Raw genomic sequence first — 24,003 nt, 5'->3', positions numbered from 1 at the left:
TCATCACCAGTCTCTTAGTATGTAATGCAACAACACTACACAAATAAATATAGCATAATAATACATTTATACAGCTCATGTTAAAAAAAATAATGATTTGACATGACTATCTGTAACAAATATTCAAAGAAAGGCATGGAGAAAAATTCCAGCAAACTTTGAGATTACTGTAAGATTTTTGGAATAAATTATCTTTTTAAAGCATTGAGATACATAAGCAAGACAAACATTCAATTAGCTATTTCAGATATCCTCTATTTCTTATATTTTGGACAACCTTAAACCAACTAAAACCCCAAAATAATTCTTTTGAAAATTTTCTATGCTTTACTTTCATTTACAATATGGTTCTAAGGAAAAATCAACATATGTTGATTATAAAATGTAAGTCTCTCACTTGCCCCCCCCCCTACATTCAAATTAAAGTTTCAAATACCAGTACATTTTTCATTTCAATACCTACATCCCCCGACACCCCCCCCCCCCCCCCCCCCAAAAAAAAATTCCCCAAAACAGAAAAATGTATGTGACTCCAAAATTATTTAATATAGAAAAGAATGTCCCTCCCCTAGAACCCCCCTGTCTAACTTTTGTATGCAAGCTTAAAGGGACAGAAAAAGGAAAAGGTAAGCTGGTCCCCTTCATTCCCTCAATATATCTACCCATTACATCTACCCCCTGTCCATCATTTGGATCAATAATTACGAGGGTGGTGGGTTAATTTCTGATTCTTTGAAAATCCAAAGAGGGGTCAAGACTCCAAACCCCCTCTCCCTTTAGCAGTTAATACTTGGAACATTCAACTTTCAAAGCCCTTAATATTCAAGGACAGACACTATACTGGTATATATCTGTACATTCTAAATCTTCAGTCAGCACTTACTCAATACATTTTTACATGGGTTTCATTCATTTACAAATAAACAGTGAACCAGAGAATAAGTAAAGTCAAGTACATTTCATAGTAAACACAATCAACACTCTTCTTTATTAGAGGTTTCATATTTTGTATTACTTTAGATTTACTATGTAAGCCTTTCTATGTGAAAGAAAACAGTTCCATAATTACATAATTGTATGCAACATATTATTCCCCAATTTTTTCCCCAAGTGTTTAACACTAAACAATCAGTGTTTCTAAAAAAAAAATTTTCAAGTGGATGTGCAAAAAGAGGAAAAATCATTTTTTTCCTTAGATGATATAATCTAACACTTAACAAAGCACTACTATAACAACAAAGAAAGACACTTTCATTTTCTCGTCATCCATGTATACATTCACTCTCATGTTGGATTAACGGAAAGAAAAAAATATTTTTAAAATCCACAACATGTATAAAACAAACCATTGAGTACTTTCTATACCACATGCAGTAACTACATTTCAGACTTCTACCAACAAGTACTATATCAATTTTAATATCCTTTGTGATAAGCTTAAAAATATCCCAGAAATTGCTCTTCATCTGTTGCTAAGCAAACATTGACTAGTGATCAGAAAAAGTTCACAAAATTAAATGCACAATATATATATGTGGCTAAAAGTGTAGATATGCCCAGATAGTTTTTATAACCTGGTAATCAGAATATGGAATGTATAGTTGCGAGAAAAATATATATCTGTACATACATGTGTGAAGTTACATATATCTGGTATAACTTGTTGTACTATGTATTTGGCAAAGAAAAAAACTGAAGTCTGATGCTGACTGTAAAGAAAAACAATGACAATGGCATGAGGATCACAGCTCCTAAGTTTTGTGGACAGGACACATTGTACATAAATAACAAAACAGGCCTTGCAACACCAAGAAAATTTTCTCTGGTTTGTTCATCAAATATACATCTCCTTTAGTTTTTTACTTCACAATGTAAAATGATGTACATTTCTTAAAGAAAGGCTTTTCTCCACACCATTTTGTATGTCATTGACATCAACAGAATTATTTTAAATAAAAACTGTTATAAAAAATACCCCTTTCTGTAATAAGCTAATATTCTTCAATCAAATATACCAAAAACTTTATATCAATAGCTTTTAACATCTTGAAACATAGTTTTCAAGATTAGCAAAACTGAAACAACAACAGTAAAAGCAGTTTCAATTCAATTCAGAATATTAGAGTTTTGCAGATTTAAATGACTGCTTACTCAAAGATACACTGTATATCTACATTTTAAAATACATTTAAATTTACTAATAAATGCTTGAAAACTGTAAAACAGTTCCTATAACTTTTCAAATGCATATATATCTCTTAAATACATTACAGATTAAAGAAAGCCTTTTGTTAGAAAAAAAGAATATTACCTATTTGCTGATTCAAGAAAAAAAAATCATATCTGTTGACAACACCCACAATAAAAACAAACAGTATACTTTATCATTATTCTTTTTTTCCAAACCTCATAACAATTCCGGTAACCTAAGTGCCGGGAGCATACTGTCCACACAATTGACCCACAAGTTGGCGCACACCGCGTGGTACTGCCGCCCACCATATGTCAGTTTGGCACACTGCTCCTCGCTGACAAAGTCCTGACAGGTGGCTTCCACGTCCAGTAAGCAAACACCGCACGCTCGGAACTGGGCCACTTGGTCATCTGATTTCAGAATGCCGTTTTTGAAATCGAGATCTTTGTCTTCAGGCTGCAATGTTTTCACAAACACATTTTCATATTGGTTTGTCTTTTTGAAAACAAACATTGCTTTACCACTTAACACAAATACATAGGCTGATATATGAAGTGCACAAGAGCATAAAATAGGTGAATTACATAAAATATGGTGTTAAGGGTTCTATGACACATGTCTATTTCACAAATGATATCCAATTAAAATACAATTCTCTTTATGGAGCACTATTTTTTTAATATGAAATTCATATAAAGAACATTTTGCATTTATAAGTGATATGAAAAATAAAGTGAAACATAAAAAAAACACTTCACAAACATGCAAGAAGTCTTTTTCTAAATTATAAGCCAACAGACTTATGAAAACAAAACTACTGGCTTAAAATAAATAAACAATGGAAAATATGTAACTACATATTTTTTTTTAGAATAAAGATCTTTGATCAAATACGGTACAAACAAAAGAGGAGTACCTACCATCATGTTGCCTCCAACAAGGAATGCTGCTAAGTTGTTCCACACCAGGTCAATATCTTTCAGGTGTTGTTTCAAGGTGTCATTGGTCAGCCCTGAAAGACAAAATGTCAAGAACTTCTCATTTTGGATTTATCTTAATTCAATTGCATTTATAATTTTAAAAATTCTGATTTTTTTAAAAATAAGCACTTTTGTTTATGTCAGTTTTAATGTTACTTGCCTGTTGACCCAATGGACAAATTTACCCTACACACAACTCTGTAGATTTCAACAATACCTGTAAAAGAGCATGAAATATGGATTGAATTAAAGGTCAAATGCATCTACGGTAATATGATTTTTATTAAGTTCAAATTCTATCTTCTCTAAATTTTATGTTCCAACCATTCCGATAAAGACTTAAAAATCTTAATAATACGTACATAAATCTGAAATGGTTATCAATAAAAAACTAGGTCATGAAATACTGATTACACTAAAAACCAACTTTTCCATGCATGTGAGAAAAATTTACGAGATTTGCGAGAATGTTCTAGTTGCATATATTTCTCACCACAAACAAAACCTTAAATATTTATCTACATTAGATCTGTCACAAAAATTATATGCCGCAAACCAGATTATAACCAGGAAATTGCAAAATACAGCTGTAGCAAATAAAATTTGGTTTATAGTATCTGCGTAGTGACGACATCTGAACTTTGGTCTTTAACCTTTGACAAAGTCGGAGCCCTGCTCTGAGTTGATGACCTCGTTACAGACCGCTGAGCTGCTGATGGAGTTGAAGACGGTGTTGGCCTCCTTAATGACCTTGTAACACCCCTCCAGGCACTTCTGCCACTCATGAACGTGCTTGTCACTGCCCTGGTGGAAATCAAACAACAACGCACTGAATATTATCTGAACTATTTGGTTATACATTAACACAGCTGAATGCTTGGAAAAATTGACTGATTCACAAATTAATGAATGATTTCAAGAGGAAAATTGTCTTTTTTCAACATGGTTAAGGTGAGAGTTTTGTGTCAAAGTAGAATTGTTTTGACATACCCGGTAAGACTATCAGAATTTTTTATAGTAGATGAATTTTGGATCTCTTATTCTACTTAATAATGAACAGTTAAACACTACAACCAGTGTTTGCTTAGACTGGTTTTTCGGTGCATATATGGTGAACTTGTCATTAAGAACTGGCATGAATACTGACTGGAATGTCCTCCATTAAGCAGCTGTATCTATCTCCAAGAACAGGAAGTGGCTCGGGGGCTTTACTGACAGGGGGCAGCACTGGTTCTATGTTAAACAGATTAATTCATATAAGCGGGAATGTACCTTGAAATTTCATTTTCAAAATTCATATTATATTACTGTTAAATAAAATCTCTATTCATTTCATCTCACTGTGTGTGTTAAATTCTCTACCTGAAAAATGAGAGAAGTCATCTTCTTTTGGATTTGTGACATTCTCTTCTTTGGTGTCATTTTGTGTCATTTCCACATTATCCACAGACTCCACTTCTACAGTCTTCAGATCCAGACTATCCAAGGATTTGGATTCAGGATTGATGTAAGATTTCTGGTGAGTCTCAAAAGTTCCAAACTCATTGCTAGATATGGATTGTGTGTCCATATCCTTGACTGCTGGAATCCGCCCTTTCATATCAAGACTCGACGTGGAAATTGAATCTTCAGAAATTGTCGGATTGCTTGGAAATCCTGATATGTTTCCAGATACACTTGATGAATCCTGCTCGGATAACTCTGTTTTATTATAAGTTGAGTCTTGGAGCTTGGATTTATTAGATGGAGCATCCATTCCATAAAAGTTGTACAGATTCTTTTTCTTTTCAGCCGGCGCTGCTGGTACATTCACAACCTCGTCTAAATCATAGCCACGGCTGAAATCCCCAAATGCATCATCCTCTTCATCCACGAAATCCATGGGTGGAGGAGCCCTGAAGTGATCGTCATCCATGTCTGAATCTGAAGACAATTTCTTAGTCTTGGGTTTTGGAGGAGTGGTCTGAGAGGGGGGAGTTTTCTCCCTTTCAGTTTCCACAAAATCATCCCTGGACACAACACTGACAGGGTTATCCTTAACTTTGAACAAACCCAGAATATCCTTTGTCTGTAGATTTTGCTTTTTCACCTCTACAAGCTGTGGGTTCTGATTCACACTTGCGGAATGAAATGCCCATTCATCTTTGCTTTCATCTTTTGTCACCACTGCTTCAGAAAAGTTTGACCAATCACCTTCAGGTGTTTCTTTTAGAATTTCTCCTTGCGATAAGATTGATGGCTCATCTTTTGGAATAGGTGTCACCTCAGCGCCATTGCCAAAAGCTGACCAATCAGAATCATCTTTAGATGTGATATTGGTTGAACTTGAAAATGATGACCAATCATTTTGTGTGTTCGATACAAAGTCTGTTTCCAGAACATCAGTTTGATTATTAATCTGCTTAATTTCATCAACCTTAGCATCCGTTGTAACTGCCTGAAAATCTGCCCATGAATCCTCCTCACTCTCAACAGGTGGCTTACTTTCAAATATAGATGGCGCCACTGACTTTGGAGTGTCCTCACTGAATTCAAATGCCCTCAGAGCGGCATATTTGTCCTCATCCCCAATTAAACAAGTTTCACTTTGTGAGGCCTTGAGGCTGTCCATTCCTTGCCGCTGTGAGGAATCGGATGGCAAAGAAGCGCTAGGTGCTCCCTGGAAGTCTGCAAAATCCGAATCAGAGGATTCTGGGGGAGACAATCCGAAGTGAGCTTTAGGTAAGCCTGGCTGTGCTTTAGCAGACTCCTTTTTGACAACTGGAGGTTTAGACCATAAGTTTCTGGCTGCTGGAATGGCGGAAAGTGTCGCATTGCTGGGTAGTTGTGATGACTGAGGGCTGGTGAATTTGGGAAGAGGCCGATGAAGGGGACTCTCAAGTTGCTTTTCCTGCTCCGATTTCTTCTGGTTGAAGTCATCCAGGTAGGACTCCAGCACCTTAAAATCCTCATTTTCCGACTGCTCAGATGATGTGAACTGACTACTGTCGCTCGGCTTGCTACCCGCGGATTTGAAGTCGTCAAAATCTTCATCCATGCTGTTTGGAGTTGAAACACCTAACAGGGAAAAGAAATAAGAATTTAATTGACAAACAGCAGAATATCACATTGATATATCAACATACATAATATATATATATTGGCATTTTATTGAAACAACTCTTAAAAAGTAGGAAAAGGCGGGGGAAAATGCTATTTCTAAAAAGAGAGAAGGAAGATAAATTGAAAGAGGAAAACTCATAAAACTTTGCATGAATAGCATCTTTAAAATTGTACAGAACATGTTTTAGATGTGATGTAACTTGTGTAAAATTAATCAGCAAATGGCATTTAATTGCTTCTGAGAAAATTTTTTGAATATAATTTGTTTCCTGTGAATTGAAATAAAAATTAGTCCTTATAAGCACAGCAATTCATGAGCACATTTTCTATTTGAGATTATTCATTAAAAAACATGTGTTAAATAATACTATCAGTTTACAAGAAAAATGTTATTAAGTCACAACCAACCAACATTTTATTGATGATAAGAATTCTAAGTGATGTTGAAACATTAAATGGAGTTTGACTTTGAATTCATCCAAATATAAATGTATTTCTTAAAAATAATTAATAATTGATAGTTAATTTGTTGAATTCAAAATGCTATGGTCAAATCTATTAATAATTAGCAAAAGTGGACTACATCCTAGTGTTATAAATGATTGCATGAAGACTGAAAATTTTCTTTAATCTAGTGCATGTACTGCATACCAAAATGGAGCCATCAGCCATCTGCTTGTGTGACGCAGAAGATTCAAGCCATTTTTTCGGGGGATTGTAACAACATAACAACCTTAATCTTTCATGGTAAAAATGATTAAACACCCCTACCCCACTCCAAATTTGGTAATGAATGTAAATCGATCAGCATGTATATCAAGCGGATGATGTGCAATAAAGACCCCAGGAGATTTATTTTGTATATAATTAATCCTTCAATAAATTACCCCTTTGATAAAAATTTAAACAATAATACAATAACGAAGATAGATACTTTTAAAAGTCAGGGTAACTGTTCATTGGTACATTGAAATACATTACTCATTAGTGCAAATCAGGTACATTTTTTCCTTGAACATCTAGGTCACTGCATTTTATCAATGTCTAAGTACACATGAAAGGAGAGAAATCATACCTTTCTGCACTCATTTAATATTGTCTAAAAACATTCAAAAATCCAAATATTCATCCCCATAGTAAATGGTTGTTTTTTTTACCTGGCATGAACTCACTTGACCTACAGCATGAACCGGAAGCTTTCATAATCTGAATAATTTGTACAAGTCATGTGATATACATTTTGCTGCACCTTTGGGAAAAAGCTGCTGTCGGGGGAAAATGGACTTCCTATTGTACTCATAGCCAGTAAATACCAGTAAGTATATAAATTTACAATCAGAAACTTCAAGTATTTCATTGGTTACAAGGGCTGCCTTCTACCTATTGAAACAGCTAGTAACTGGATTCATGCGAGAGCTTATTATATGCAACCACCTGTAATATATATTCAGATACTGTGTACATACATATTTACCTTATGTTGTCATGAAATACAGTACAATTGGCATAAACAAAATAACATATTATATCAGAGAAATTATTACCGGTAAGTATTATTACATTTTCCACATGCAATCACGTCATACAAATCATCACTTCAAAACGCTGGACTAGTCAGCAGTATAGTTTAGGGCAAGAGAAAAAAGTCTGTATTATACTTTTATCACACTCAAAATGCAGCATATAGAGCATAGAACCAATCAAGCAGCAGAGTACAGGGTGAGTCAAAAGTGCATGCAGAGGAGAGAGTTTTTAGTGCTACGCTGTAAAAGTACCTTTTTTGCCAGTTACATGTTTTCGTTGTGGAGAAGCTGAAACTTTATAAAAAATAAAAGACAGAAATTCAAAGGTTTGTGAATGAAAATACCATTCCTATACCATCAGGTCTGCAAGAAACTGTGAGATTGTTGGAGTAGTTTTGTTACAATGTACAGTGTATAACACACACAGATAAATGATATATGAAATAGACAGAATTCATTCTTTAATCATTCTCACCCTTTTGAGGGTTTGGGTTAATGATAGATTTTTTTCAACTTTTGGTCATAATAATTGTTTTTATTCCTTTCAAAAACAAACTAATGATAAACCTAGTACTATAGTATTTATAACATCATTTTTTTTAATGATCTCATCAAGTAATAAAGTTATTGTTTACTGACTCCCAATTAAATCTATTTGTTTAAATATGAAATGCATAAGGGAAAACCAACTTTCAAGTTTACTCAATCTTGATTATTTTATATAATACATGTACACATCCAGAATTTTTATTGCTATTTTTTTCCTCTGCTAGCTAGACTTCACAAATTTTCATAATATACCAATTAACACAAAATTTACACAACACTACACAATATTCCACGGTAACATGTCATAATTTCTTCATTTAAAAAACAAAAATTACAATAAATTGAAAAATAAATCAATCAAATTTTTCTAAATCTTACATTTTTTACTATTTTGCATAAATTATAACAAAAAATGATGCAATTTTTATCAATTAAGTAACAAACTGAATAACCATGCTTTCATAGACAACGAATCTTAAAGTTTGCACACACACACACACACACACACACACACACACACACAAATTTCATGATGCATGTGTTTCTTTACAAAGTTCAAACTTCATTCAAAGCAAAGTCACAGACTGTGAGAACAATTCAATGAGCAGAACGTCATTCCTTGAACATGAACCATGAGCAACCATTCCTTGAACATGAACCTACCGTCACTGAACCTCTCAAGTGCACTGCTACTCAACAAGACATCCTCTACTACAAGAATTCAATATTACTTGCATTGTCTATTTAATCAGTGCTTCAATTACCTTCCATTTTTATCTATATATTATTATATCTCAACTACCAATATAAGATTCATTATTGGGCATATCTTTCATTGTTATGCAAGTTTAACTTTAAAGATGATACCAAAAGTTTTCTGTATGGATTGTTAATACATGTAACATAATCAACACAATATCAAAATACATGTGTAATTTTCATTTCTACAAATGTAAGACACAGCAAGTTTTTTTTTTTATTGATAATGCTACATGTACAGTCATTGTTCATAAATGGTTTCTCCTACACATGAAAGCTACTTCCCTGGTTTGAATTGCATTTCCTCTGACATAATCATTGGACACTACCAGTAGTGTGTTCATATAGTAGATAGCTGTAAACAAGGACTAGCTATTCCAATATCACAATACATGTTCCTATCTTATAATGAGACATTGGAACAATTAGGGCTGTGTGTGTTGAAGTCTTCGCCTATCTGGGTTTTGTTGTATACATAAACCATGAAATTTCTTTAACAAGAATGAATTATTTGCAGACATCTTTACATGTATATATGCCTCCTCATAAAGACATACATGAACAAAATTATGTAAAGCTTTTTAATTACTATTAACAAATTATAAATTAAGAGCATATTCTTCAATAAACAGATTATTGATCATACACGACACACCAATGGAACACTGTCGAATTAAAAACTGAAACTCTCCGATTTAAAAGCTTCTGCTGACGTGGGTGTAGAACTAAGCTCCTTCCAAATTGTTCAACACCAATGAGCTAGCCTTATCTATACATGTATGACAATTTACCCAGCTTGTAATTATAATATGCAAGTACTTGTAGAATCTTACTTCACAGCAACACAGAGTTTATCTAAACTAGCAGCAACACCACTCATCTAGACTAGCAGCAACATTGTGCTTTGTAGCAACACTAGCAATAAAACAGTGAAAGAAGTCTTCCTACATTGTATGTCTACTGAACTAGCCACACAGTGTGATGTCATCATTCCAAGATACATTTCAATCAAACATGTAATAATATAGTTCATAAAACTTTAGACTTTCTGACTGAAATGGAGATATATTTCAGAAATATGTGTATATTCTGACTGAAACAACCACCCTTCAACCTACACCCCCCCCCCCCCCCCCCAACAAAAAAATGCCCGTTATTGAACAGTTTAGGCGTAGTAAAAATTTTCTGAAATATGGGTACATATTTGAATCAATAATGTTAAAACAGGAAGTCAAAAGGAGAGAGACCTTGTGGTGAGTAGTGATGATTAACAGGTGAATTAATTACCTGAGGAGTCGTCACTGCCAAAGAAGTTGGACACGTTGGAATGATCCATCTCTGGAGACATCTCATTGGGCAGGTCCTCTGGTTTAGGGACACTGTACAGGTATCTAATTAGAATAAACCAAACATCAGAAATATTGAGCTCTCTACTTCAATCTAGTATCAACAAACATTATTTTCAAAAGATAAACGATGTTTGCTCTACATAAAGTCATATTTCAAAAGAACATAGATTTTCTGCTTGTATGCAAACTTAGGCTTTGAATAACTGAACTTATTTTCAAAACAAGTTGATGATAGATATTAACTTTGGCAAAATTTTTCAAAAACTTAATATTTAATTACACAAGTACATGTATAACAATAGTAAACTTAAAATATGAATGCTTAATGTCAAATGTCTGTTCATGTACAATTTATTACAAAATATTGTAGGTAGTTCAAGCAACCCCCAGAGACTAAAGACATAATTATACACTCACTCAGGCTCTTTCTTAAGTTTGTTAGATTTCTTTGGTGAGGCTGTTGAAACCGATATAACTGAAAATTTAAAAAAATGAACATTTATTTAATTCACATGACTGTATTGCAAAATCAACCTAATGAGCAATGAATTGTTAACAATTGGCAACAGTTTATGGCAATGCTGATGGCAGAGGCAAGTTACTTTAGCTTGAAAAGAATGAAACTTTTATTTCAAATAAATATTCAAACCAGTGAATTTACCTGCAGCAGGGGTAGAAGCTTCTTGGAAATCTGCAAAATCATCATCCACAGATTGACTAGCCTCACCCCCACTCACACCCAGAGCCCCTATCCCAGGAAATCCCTGAACAGATACAGGTGGAATTCCTGGCATGGGTGGATTCCCAATGGCTTGGCTAACTGGCAATGTTGGCACACTGCCATTAATCCCAGAATTCCCTGCTGCAAGAGGTAGCTGAGATCCCTGAACTGGAACTGTTGGCAACGGGCCAGATATCCCAGAATTCTCTGCGATTGAGTTGTTTGGGGGTAGCTGGGTGATCCCTGGGGTACTGACTGGCTGAGTAGGGGGTGGAGGAGCCTGCTGACCCAGGAAAGGTACTGGGGGTTGAGGGCATTTCCTCAGCATTTCTGGCGTTAATGATGTTATGTTGTTCTGTTAAAGAAAAAAAATAAACACGTAAAGTGTACCATCACCAAACTATTATTTACAATTATTTACTAGTCAATGAGGTTTACCCCTGAAATTCTTCATACTAGATTTTTATATGATCAAACAGACTAATATGTGATACATGTACATGCATGCATTTCAAGTTTTCCAATAAAGAAATCCAAAATAAACCTCAAATGTAATCTCATCTTGAACCGGTAGTGCTGATTTACTGATTAACAATCATACAAGTTGTAATAAGATCAAACCTGAGCAAACGCAATGAGGGCCAGAATGAGGTACAGTTCCGGTTTAATCAGCTGACCTGGTGTAGCCTGGTTGGCCAGCGACCAGATCTGACCCAGGGTCTCCTTAGGTAAGCCACTCATAACCAGGATTGGGTACAACCGGTCCGTGGAAATCTTTCCATCACTGGAATAAATATACAATGATCAAGAATATAGATTGTCGGTGACAATGCACTAAAATGCTTTAACTATCAATATGAAATCTATCAAACTGAAATCAGCTATATATATATATAATAAACTAAATATCAATACATGTATCATTGTATGTCTTACAACTGTAAAAGACAATTACGATAGAACTGTTTTGAGATTTTCGCTCAGTGTTCAAAATATACAAAACTTCATATCTTGGTTACTATAAGGGGACTCCTGTAAATATAAAGAAGTCATTTGCAGTATTTTGTCTGGTTCCCAAACATCAGTTTCAAAAATACTGCTCTGCTTATTTTGATTCATGACCTTCCATTGTGCATAAAGACACAATTTAATGAATGTATTCTAAATGACTCTTACATATATAAACAGATCAATCGGTAATACATGTATATCCAAATAAACTAAAATTTTTCATTCAAACTATAAATAGTATTTTGTCTCCCCAGATAAACCATTCATGCAAGTGTGATTTATGAACTATAAACCAACTTTTATTCACGTGCGAGAAAATTGCCTGAGAAAGGTTCGTGAGAGCCTCTTGAATTGATCACAAATATTTCTTGCCACTAACCAGTAACTGAATGACGTTGGTATGTTTCTGTCTAGATAATCTTGTTTTGATTGCAAAAATTGGTAGCTGTAAATCTGTTAAACTGTAGTAAATCGCGAAATAAAGTTGTCGTGAATAAAAGTCAGTTTACAGTATCGCCACAAGGTTCAACAGCATCTACATACACTGTAGCAGCTTCAAGGACTTGTCTGTATACATATGGAACTTTCTCGTCATCATGACACCAAGCAGGAGCTTCAAACTTGACCAGTGTGACAGGTGTGGGCGGAGCCTGCACCGTTTGGGGAGGGGCTTGTGTAGAGGTGGGAGGGGCTGAGACTGGAACAGGCTCTGAAAAAGAGGTTCAAAAATTTCTGATTTCATGAACTTAAGGAGGCCGACTTTAGTTTGCATTGCGCATGTTTTTGCGCATTCTAATATAATACATTTGATTTATACTTCTTGTGATTTTTTTTCGATATCATTTATAAAATTGAACACAATAAACAAAATACAGATAAAAATATTTAAATTTTTAAAGGAAATTTTTATTTTTAACACGATTTTTACGTTGTGCGGTAGGGCAGCATTGCCATTGCGCTTTTATGACGTTATGATAAAATGAAGCTTTGTAGGAGTACGTTATAAAAAATAACATAAAAGAAAAAGTTAAAATTGTGCGCTGTTGAAATTTTATATACAGAATGATGCTATCCTCGAGGACATTTTCCTAATTTTTGGAATGAATCCATTATATCAATCATTATTCGTGACGATCCAAATATATAGCAAAATTTGGTGCATTTTAATATTTTGAGATGGCCCCCACTAAAAACCAGACGGTAGAATTTTGTGTTTTTTACATATAAGGTAGGAAATGATATTACTAATCATATATTACAATTTGAGAAAAAATGCTATTGTAGTATTTTTTTAAACTGCTTTGATGTGCGGAAAATGACAGTTTCCTATATATTCCTATAGTAAATGTACCTCTATTTTGAGATGGTCCCTAAAAAGAACCAGACGGTCGATTTCTATGAACCTTCGCAAATAAACTAGAGTTGGTTTAAATTACATATGGTTAAAAAATAAAGAGTTATGCTATTGTAGTTTTTCCGCAAAAAAACCCAAATCGGCCTCCTTAATTAGCCCCAACATCAATATTTCACAAAGTTTTCTATCATTAAGCTTCATATTTAGATATTGATACATTATTGTCAGCAGATCAACACACTGTGATTTAATGATAGAGAATCAGTTAGACATTGTGTCTTTCATAAAACTTGCTGGTATAACTAGTTTTTAAATATGTTAGTTATGTAAATAACTGCATATTCATCTAATTATCATCTAATAATCCAATATTGAATGGTGTATAATTTTGGAATTGAATAGGTTCTGTCTTATTTTGTACAAGACAAAGAAAACTAATTTAGATATTCTAAGACTGACCTTCCACCATGAACAGGTTGGTCAGGTCCTCCTCAGGCTTCCACTGGTGGGCGTGGCGACTCTGCTGGAATGTCTGGTGGTGGTGGTGGGTGGGGGGCAGCTCCTTGAGCGAGGGCTTGTGGAATGTTCTTGCTTTGTTAGGAGCCGAGAGATCAGAGCACTCAAACATCATGGACATCAGATCTACACAAGTAAATGTACCATATAACTGGGTTTTTTTATGCACAAACAGTTTTTTTGCATTTTTATTTTTTTCAAGTTTTGAATTTGATGACTATGAAAGTAACTCCAAACATTTTCGTGCAACTGATTTTTTTGCAGTTGCAAAGAAACTATTGTATTTTGCAACAAAAACACCAGACAATCCAGTTTAATATACAGTTCAATATGGCAATTTCAAATTTAAAAAAAATTAAAAATAACAAAAACTAAGAATTGTCTAAGATGAACCAAAATTGCTGCAGATCTTTTGCATCATATCTACCAATAGATGCAAAATCATGATCGTTGCAGAGTTAAACGTAAGTCACAAATCCTTGCACCATGTTTCAAACAAAGCAACCAAAAAGGTACCTTTCTTCTCTTCTTTTGGAGGAATGTTTTCTACTGTTTCCACTGTCTTTTGCTCACTGCCATCACTATTTGATATTGTTGGAGGTGTGGCCTCAGGCTTGTTTACATCCTGGTTACCATGGCAATCTTGCTGTCCAGCAGCAGACGATGGTCCACCGAGGAAATCACCAAAACCATCATCCATTTGACCCGTATTTTGTACTGAAGAAATTATCGAACCTTTTTTTAAAAGTTTACTCAAACATTAAAAATGCTGATCTTTTAAAAAATTACTTAATTCCAGATTTTTGTTTTAACTATGCTAATAATACTCTGAAGTGACTGGTGTATGTGATTTTTGAAAGAGTTAAGAACATGTTCATGTATATCTGAGTCCAGAATATAAATGGGTATTCTAGGGTTTCAATTAAGAAACTAAAGATGATCAGAACACTTTTTTACAAGTACGAAATTCTATCACAATTTGATGTCACATGTAAACAAAATTTTGGCTCCTCTATTTTATCTAAAGTTTTTCTTGATGTAGCAAGATAACTCCTGATGTGGAGAAATGTTTTGAAACATGTATGCTAAGAAAGCAGGACCAAAGTTAATATGTTTAGCTTTCTACCAACCAGCATTGGCTCCAGCTGAAGGAACTGAACTTCTGGGTGCTGGTTTCTCTGCTTTTCCAAACATGGACTCTATGAGGGAAGCAGCGTCCACTCGACTTGCTCCTTTGGAGAAGTTCTTCAGCCTCTGCTGTTGTTCCTGGAACTGCCTGGATTTTTTCTCCTGTTCCAGTGCTCGTCTTTGACTTTCCGGAGAGAGGGGGGCTCTGGGTCTGGGTGGGTTGTGTCCCCTTGGTTGAGCTCTAGGCTGTGCTGGTGCCCTGTTGATAGTCAGTATAGAAAACTATTCGTATCCCAGCTAAGACCTAATAGCTAAATTTAATGCAGTTTAACATATGCCATTACTTTCTACCGAAATCTGATACAGCATACCATGTATTTCTATTCTATTTTTTGTTCCATTGTGTTTTGGTTCCAAAATAAATACCGGTACATTCATTTATTTCAATTCGATTTTTTGAATTGAATGACTGTTTTGGAGTTTATTGCATTTTTAAGAGATGAAAAAGGCACCCCACTTACAAATATAAAGTTATATTGTAAATATTTGGTGTAACTTCATAGATGAAAATAAACTCAAAAGAAAAAACAGATCATCAATTCAAAGTAGAAATAAGTGAACTGTGTACAACATTGTATGAATAGATATAAGTACAAGGCTACATATAACAGTTGTGTGTTGTAATAATAACAAACCTCTGTCTGTAACCGTCTGTCAAAGCCTGGTTATACGATGGTGGGGTGACCCCTGGCCTCATTCCCATCTACAACAATATCAACAACAGAGTAAATATACAGGTAAGTTGTTCCTTTCAAAGGCTTTATTTGGTCCACTGCTTTTAACTTTCAGGCATGTAAAAATTGCATTCAGTCCAAAAGGCATGATTAAATTTACTTAAAAGATATGACATTTGGAGTGACTGATAAAGGCAAGTGACAAATTCAAGCTATCATATTACAGATACAGTGAATGTATATATGAGAGTTATTTCCCTGGCAATAAGCCAGGGCAATGTTTCTAGGAAAACAACAGGACTTGAATAATTACCTCTAGATAGACTGAGTTCTAAAATTTCCCCCCCCCCCTTAATTATCACTTACATGAACATACTATAACATAAATGTGCTATAAATATCATGATGATGTTTTAACACTTACACATAGATATTTTTGATATCCGTTTGAAAAAAAAATATGAACCTGACGTTCAGTCCAACAACATTGAGTCAATGAATACAACTCTCTTAAAGCTGCTTGGTCCAATTTATATCAAATTTTATGCACACTTTTAAACGATGGTTATGCTAAGTATACGTATAATAATAGACATTGCAGTAGTTTTCCCAGTTAATTTAGCCAAATTTCAATGAAGAAAAATATGTACAAAATTTGATAACAAAACAAACGACATAAAAGGGTACCGCCTTATTTCGCCTCATGTTAAAGTTCACCCCTGACGACGAGACGGTTATGGTTGTATTACATCTTTGACATCACTTTAAATAAAGGTCAAAATGATCAGACAAATTACAAATAAACGTGTAGGTTTTGTTTGCTTATAATTCTGAAGTTAGCTTTCTTTACAATCGATGCATAGCATGCGGGTTGAATAACCCCAATTATTTGGGGGACGAAAACGGTTTCCTTTTCCTAACATTCCCATGATGCATTTTGGTTTGTTTTTTTGTTTGCCCAAAAAGAAATCATTTTTATTTACTTTGAATATTTCTAACTTCGAAAGGAGACTGATTCTGCTGGTGAAAATAGGAGAAAGTCCATAACTTTCTAAGATAAATGGTTTGTATAGAGAAAAAATTGATACCGTAATAACAAAAAAATCAGACCAAGCAGCTTTAAAAATTATGTACAAGTACTGTAGGTACATTATTTTTAAGAGAATCGAATTCATTAGTGCAGTTACAGACCTGCATAGGAAACATATTTGCTTGCATCATTGGTCCTCTGTTTGCCATCATCATTTGCTGCTGCATCATGGGGTTCTGTGGTCCCATCATTCCTGGCTGTTGCATCATGGGGAAACCTGCCATGCCAGGTGGCCCGAACCCTGGATGATTGTTCATCATTCCAAAGTTCCCTTAAGTTAACATTACTTCACATTAGAAATAGAAAGTCTTGTATGAAATTGATATGTCAGATTCAAACCATTTGTAAGCATGTTCTGTGTCTGACTATAATCAAAAACACATCTTCATTTCATTATTTGAAAACGTGCCTTAGTTTTCCATTTACCCTTTATTGTGGAAAATCATATATTTTCTGTACTGGATTTTTTTTAAATTCTATTTCATTATTGGAAATATGAAATTTCATAAGTAACCCTATTTTTATAAATCTAATTAAACTACTGATCATTTGTCAGAATCATAACTTTAATTTTTCAATAAATATGATACTTCTAACAAAATTAATGGAAAATAAATAAATTTCACTAAATATGTTTTACCTGGTGGCTGCCCTGGAAACTGGGCATTTCTACAAAATGAAAATGAGGGGTTTTTTTTAAGACCAAATACATATGATAATAATGTGCATGTATAGATCATGCTTATAAATCTTATATAAACAGAATTAATTTTTTTGGTGGTACATGGCTTTTCAAAATTATTTCAATTTTGGATATGAAAACATGTGTATATACATTACTGAGCACTAAAGGGTCTAATTTTACTTGTAAGTTGGTAAGCTATATGTTTCCCTAATAAATGTTAGATATTCTGGCCCCACCATCACCAACTTTCCTTAAATAGTCAGCCTCAAATCTAGTATTGACCTCAAATTTATGAACTTTTCTTTTGGGGGATTTAAGTTAAGGATGAGTTAAATGGTGATGGCAGGATCTTAATATGCTACCACTTCTCAAAGAGGCAGATTTTGTGAGTGTGATTTCAATATTAAAGTGTTTTCCATTTTCTGTTGATGAATAATTTCACATATATATGTACATTTGTTGTGAATGATACTAGAAAATAAAATTATAGTAAATTATTCATATTTGGGGGCTTCCTTGATTAGCAAATGAAGAAAAAAGCATGTTGTTCCTTTTCCGTTTTTGATGTGGGGGAAATCTTGTATTATAAGGAATAGTCAAGTTGAAATGATGATAAAAAAAAGACAACTTTTAAAAGCTGGATACAAGTTGGTATTTAGGTGGTGATGTGCAAGCTCATTATCTGTTGGGGAAAGTTAAAAACAGGGCATTGATGAGAGGGCAAAAGGGTGGGACACTTTGATCATGAGTCCAATAATGATAATTTCATACAAACTTGTATTCTTTTTAAATTTTTTAACTATAACATGTAATATGTTTTACCATGCGACCATTTTGGCGAGCACAGCATAAATATTTGAATTAAATACAAACAGGTACATATATTGTATATGTTTTATCATGAATATTATAGCATGGCTTTACCAAATCAACGTGATAACAAAAATAAAATATTTTATGCTTCAGTATAAACATATAAACATGCATGTTTTATGAAGTGTTCTTCTAGATGCCGAAGCCAATAACATAATCAGTGTCACAATCAAATTCATTAGAAACATGTCAGCTGGATCTGCTTACATATTTTAATCTATTCATTAAGCTAAAGGTCGCATGCTCAGTCTAGACACTGTGACGTCACGTAAGTAAAGCAGACATTGCTCAACAACAATTTCCGTCAAAGTCACAATGCTCCAAATAATTTGCCAAGTAAAGAGATTAAAACAAATAGTTGCAAACCCTTTGTTATAATTAGCAGAATGTTTCAATTATCTTTATTTTGCATGATATTCTTAAAATTATGGTTTTACCTATTCTCACAAGAACATGACAGTGTTGGCATATGCAATTTACATTGAATTTTTGGGTACAATTCACACAACAGAAAATTCATTCTGTCAAAGGAAGCAATAGTTCAAATTTTCTGTTCACCTAGGCGTTGTCATTAGTGCTCACATTGCTTGCTGGTACTTTGTGCTGCGCTCCCAATAAGCTTTTAAATTCTTTTTTTTATTTTCGTTTGTAAATATAGCATGTATAGCAAGATAAATGTTTTAGTTTCTAATAACCTTGTCATATTGATTTTAAATTGATATTTTTATACATTATCTTTAAGAAAATCAGTACTTCATTATATTATATATTATACTCTGTCCCAAGATATTTTGGATTCACGTTTGGCTTAATTGTTTGACATTTATAAATACCTCAGGATTCAAATGATGCTCATTCAAAAGTATGAAAGTATGAAAAATTTCCAAGATTTCTCAGTCAAAACGCCCCTGTTGGCTTATCAGGTTTCAATATAATGCTAAAAAATGTGATGTCTACGGAGATTTTGCATTGCAGCAAGCCCGGATGATAACGTTGAAATATTGCGCGATGTATTCCGAGTGTATTCCGAATGGAGAAAAGATGTAAACATTCCCCATTATAAATCTCCGTAAGGAATCTGTTTTCGTTCCTGTGAATTTTTCCGAGTGAAAGATGATAATGTGTCAATGATATTATAAAATATCCCTTTCAACTATTTCAATTGCACTTCTTTCACAGGTAAGTGTATCTTTATTAAAAATCGTCCAAATGTGCAGCATAAATATCTTGGGACAGACTATAGTGGTACAGTCTTTAAAAATCATAGTACGCAAAATACACTTGTAAAATAAATTAAAGCCTATATATGTAACCAATATTGGGATGACTTTTTTTAAATTTTAATTTAGGAATCAAAGATATCATCTAGAGCAAAGAAAAACTGACGTGGTTTCTTATGTCATTTACAGATCAATGATTATCATCTGACACATATAAAATATGGGTGAGTTGCTGTGTTGGGTGTTTAATTAATGACTAAATATCGTTAATTGTGGAAATATGTATACTTTAAAATAATTTTATCAATAGAATGAAGACAAATATTATGAATGAGATAATATATATCAGATAATGTCTTTAAATGAAGGAGTTTACCTGTTTTCGTTCATCTTTGGAACTCTCTTTCATTTGAAGGTAAAAATATTGTATGACTAAAGAAAATTCAAAATTATTGGTAGGAATAACTATTTCCGAATATGTAGCTTTCACATTTTATTAATTTTTTACATGGGGAGGACAGTTATATCAGAATATTCATCTTACAAAATTGAAAAATAATCCCTTTGTTCGAATTATCAATGACGTACAGTTGTAGATAGGGAATTTGTGTAAAATGAATGAAGTGCATGTCAACAAAATGCAGAGTGCACAGACCCCAAAAACTGAATTCCCTTGGGGAGGGGTCAAAGAGGTAATTTTCTTTGCCCGGGGTTGAGTGGTAATTTTTTTTATGCGAATTTAATTAAGAAGTTGGATTTTTATACCCAATATCCATACATCTTTTAGATATGCGCACGACAGTGCCAATATATATTATTCCCATAGTCGGTGAAAAGAGTGAATTATTTGAACTTTTGAAATTGGAATATGCATTGTTTAAACTGTTAATAATTACTGCTTCAGATTAGATACAACTGTTTGCAAAGTTGTTCATAAAGGTCATAAATGTTTTTAAAATATATTAAAATAAATCGACTTGTATATATGTGATAAGAAATAGAACACACATATGGTAGCGGAATTACGAAAGTTTATATTTATTTCCACTAAATATGATTCCCTCTATTTCTTACGAAAAATTATTGCAATTCACACCTGTAACGAAACCATCTTCGCTAGTCAAGGGTTTCTGATCCGCACCGCTCCTCACTTCGTGAGGAGCGGCACGCGGATCAGAAACCCTTGGCCAGCGAAAATGTATAGAAACTGACGGACTGAATGTCTACACGATCCAGTCCTAACTATTGTATAGTTTAACGATCAACTTCAGCAACCTCAGAAAAATCACAGACTGCACGAAATAATTATGATGATAAAACATATTTGACCTTGCGTTAGCAAAACTATAACTACAGCATAGTGTGAGTTTCGATGACATCATTATATTGACTTTTGACATCAATTTGAAATATGTTTGCGCCTATTCATATACATCTTCGCTAGCCAAGGATTTATGGGGAGCGGAACCTTGACTATTTTCATAGCAAAGATCACCGGGTTTAGGGGGGGGGGGGCGGAGTGGACAGGAAAACATTGGCAAAGATGTATGTAATTAAAGAATGTTAAGACTCCTTCAGCATCAAATATCAAGTCTCTACTACAAAAGATTCAAATTTACAATGCTCAGTTTATAGGATGTCTTAATTTTTTCAAGTCTTATGCAAATACATATCAAAATTTATAAATTTTATTTCCAAATTCATCGATAAATAATAATCTTTTTTAACTGCCAATTGTTAATTGTATAAGTTCAAAAACGTATTTCAGTTTTTTAAAGGTATCCATGTAATTGAATGCTTTTTTGGGTTGCATGCAAAGTCATTACACAAATCAAATAATTTAATCCCATTGCAAAATGTATATAATTACATGATTTTTTTTCACTTCATAAGCTATATCTTTCAATTTATTCAATACATACAATGTTGTATTTTTTTAAATAAATATTTTTTAAGATTTTCTAAAGCAATGAAATAACGAAATGCCCAGACAAACGTCTGGGCATTTCATTCATGATTGCAGAAAACTACATTATTTTTTTTAAATACCGCTTTTTGGGTTTTTATACATTATCTTTAAGAAAATCAGTACTTCATTATATTATATATTATACTCTGTGCCAAGATATTTTGGATTCACGTTTGGCTTAATTGTTTGATATTTATAAATACCTCAGGATTCAAATGAGGTATGATTGCAGAAAACTACATTATTTTTTTAAATACCGCTTTTTGGGTGTGAGGAGGAGGATATTTTATTTGCAAACTTCACGTTCGTGAATAACCAAAATATTATAAACTGATTAAAACAATGATAAACTCGGAGATTAAAAGGCTCTCTCTAACTTGGTCATCGAACTTTCCTAAGATGAAGTCTTGAGACGCATGTGTAATTAGCAAATCGTTGCCATCGGTATTTGATCGTATATGTACATGTAGATAAAATGCGGTAAACATCGCTATTTGATGAGTCACCGAGACAGTCTTCCAATAATATCTAAACTTTTTGTGCAACCACATTACTTAATTATTTTTTGTTTCTGCCATCGGGTATTTTGTGTTCAAAGAGAACCAATAATAATGTATTCGAGCCATATCGATGTCGTGTGTGCACTTTGTAAAACGGGAAAAGGGAAATAAAACGCATTAATCATATTTTTTGGCCAAGAAGGCATGCAATCGATTCACCATCTTTAATTAATCACCGCGCTTATTGGTGGTAATATCAAAACATATTACCTTTAATCCCTAGTATACCTGACAATTTCTATCAAAAACTAATGCGGACTTGGAATCCTAATTAATTTGTTATTGACTTCATTATGAACTCTAGGTAGTTAACCTGTATGTGTACACCTGCTTCTGATATTTGTCCATTGGCGAAAGCTTAATGCTAAACAACAATAATCTTATCCCCCCGTCCACCAATTAAATGACACCCGTATATGTTAATTAGCTGGGATGACACTCCCCCAGGTACTAATGACCATGCGAAGCGAATAAATCATTTGACCCCAAAATGTTATATACATGTGTATATGTATGTACTAAATAAATATTGCAATCCGGCCATAACATAGAATTAAAGCGTTGGACTACATCTTAAGCATGGTTGCTGCACACGAGCAGGCGATTTTTTCCTTTTTGTTAATTTTCTGGACGTGTAGCGTGCATTCACAACAGGGTATCGGTCAGACACCGAAACTCATAGTCCGCAGACGAATCTTGTTTCCAAACTGGAACAACAAATTCGAAACGGGTGTAAAACAAATACATGCAGACTCTTCGATGAAGAATTTCAAGAATTTGGGACCTCTTGCTAGGGCTGTCAACGACCAACTTAAGACAATGACCCCACGACTTCTGAATTACCGTCGGGGCTTTTTAAACGAAAGAAGAAATTTTTTGAATTATCGTATAATGGAGCCGTTTAACTCCTTGCAACAACCATTCCAGTCTCTTTATCCACATGTTTTTGGCTACCAACGACAACCGCTGACCTTTGAGAAGAATTCGATTTCCAACGTTTACCAACATTTTGTTCCAGCGACTTGGTCGAATGCAAGAACGGATATTTCCAAGTTTCGAACGTCTAAATTTGGCCCAAATGCAAGACTTAGCCAAGCCATCAGAAATATACCTTTTGTTGCTGGTAGAACAGTTCAGAGACAAAGTCACACTAAATGGCCATTTATCGTTGGAACCTTTGATAATCCAGAAAATTTAATTCGCATTCCATTTCAGAGAGATTTCCTCACCCACAGTGAAAATGGAAACCAGCTTATGAAAGGCGTTGTTGGACCGCTAGATTTGACCAAGAATTTGCCATTGAAGTATCGACTTGGAGGTTCAAACAGTAACAGTTTGAACTTAGAATCAAGAGTAGACGATAGCCCTTTGGATAATGGCGTCGTCTTTGAGAACAGTTTCGAGAAACGCGGGCCTCTTCAACCGGGGGAAAGAGAGAGGGTTTACTACGATGGGAAAATCTTCAGAAGAACAAGAACTAAGATCCGTGGAGACATGAATGACAAAAACCTGAGTTCGCTTCGTCAAGACTTTCATAAGTTTTTGTCGTCTCCATCTTACATGTACACCAACTGAAAAACAGAGGAGCGCCCGAAACTTCGGTAAGTAAATAAACTAAGCTAGAAAATACCAGTACACGGTAAATGTCAAGTCTATGTCAAAAGGAATGTATATTTGTGATACAAA

The 24,003-nt window shown here is 34.0% G+C and overlaps 1 protein-coding gene across 4 annotated transcripts; it reads right to left on the bottom strand.

Moving 5' to 3' along the window:
• Positions 1 to 1,140: 1,140 nt before the first annotated feature.
• Positions 1,141 to 20,215, bottom strand: LOC105327514 (synergin gamma). Of its 4 annotated transcripts, none has more exons than XM_011428059.4 (19): positions 20,165 to 20,215; positions 17,651 to 17,679; positions 17,112 to 17,281; positions 15,882 to 15,949; positions 15,189 to 15,445; positions 14,575 to 14,775; positions 14,002 to 14,184; positions 12,732 to 12,897; positions 11,799 to 11,961; positions 11,118 to 11,532; positions 10,874 to 10,931; positions 10,395 to 10,498; positions 9,012 to 9,059; positions 4,537 to 6,231; positions 4,322 to 4,407; positions 3,828 to 3,978; positions 3,335 to 3,391; positions 3,115 to 3,206; positions 1,141 to 2,650 (listed from the first exon to the last, which is right to left on the bottom strand). In XM_011428059.4, exons 1-19 carry the CDS (start codon positions 20,176 to 20,178, stop codon positions 2,408 to 2,410), a joined length of 4,200 nt encoding a protein of 1,399 aa, XP_011426361.3. In that variant the 5' UTR covers positions 20,179 to 20,215; the 3' UTR covers positions 1,141 to 2,407. The 4 variants fall into 4 exon arrangements, with proteins under 4 accessions (XP_011426361.3, XP_065934820.1, XP_011426363.3 ...); XM_066078748.1 differs by having other exon boundaries at positions 9,012 to 9,056; XM_011428061.4 differs by lacking the exon at positions 9,012 to 9,059 and adding an exon at positions 8,052 to 8,093.
• Between the last annotated feature and the right edge of the window lie 3,788 nt (positions 20,216 to 24,003).

The sequence above is a fragment of the Magallana gigas genome, chromosome 3 (assembly GCF_963853765.1).
Source record: "Magallana gigas chromosome 3, xbMagGiga1.1, whole genome shotgun sequence".
Taxonomy (NCBI): Eukaryota; Metazoa; Mollusca; class Bivalvia; order Ostreida; family Ostreidae; genus Magallana; species Magallana gigas.
This window is presented reverse-complemented; position numbering and strand designations above follow the sequence as displayed.

What these genes read in the sequence shown, in the direction of transcription:
- LOC105327514 (XM_011428059.4), bottom strand. An exon ending in GTTTCCAGGGCAGCCACCAG is followed by an intron (nt 17,282 to 17,650) that starts GTAAAACATATT and finishes TGTTAACTTAAG; the next exon opens with GGAACTTTGGAATGATGAAC. An exon ending in TTGTTGGAGGCAACATGATG is followed by an intron (nt 2,651 to 3,114) that starts GTAGGTACTCCT and finishes AAAACATTGCAG; the next exon opens with CCTGAAGACAAAGATCTCGA.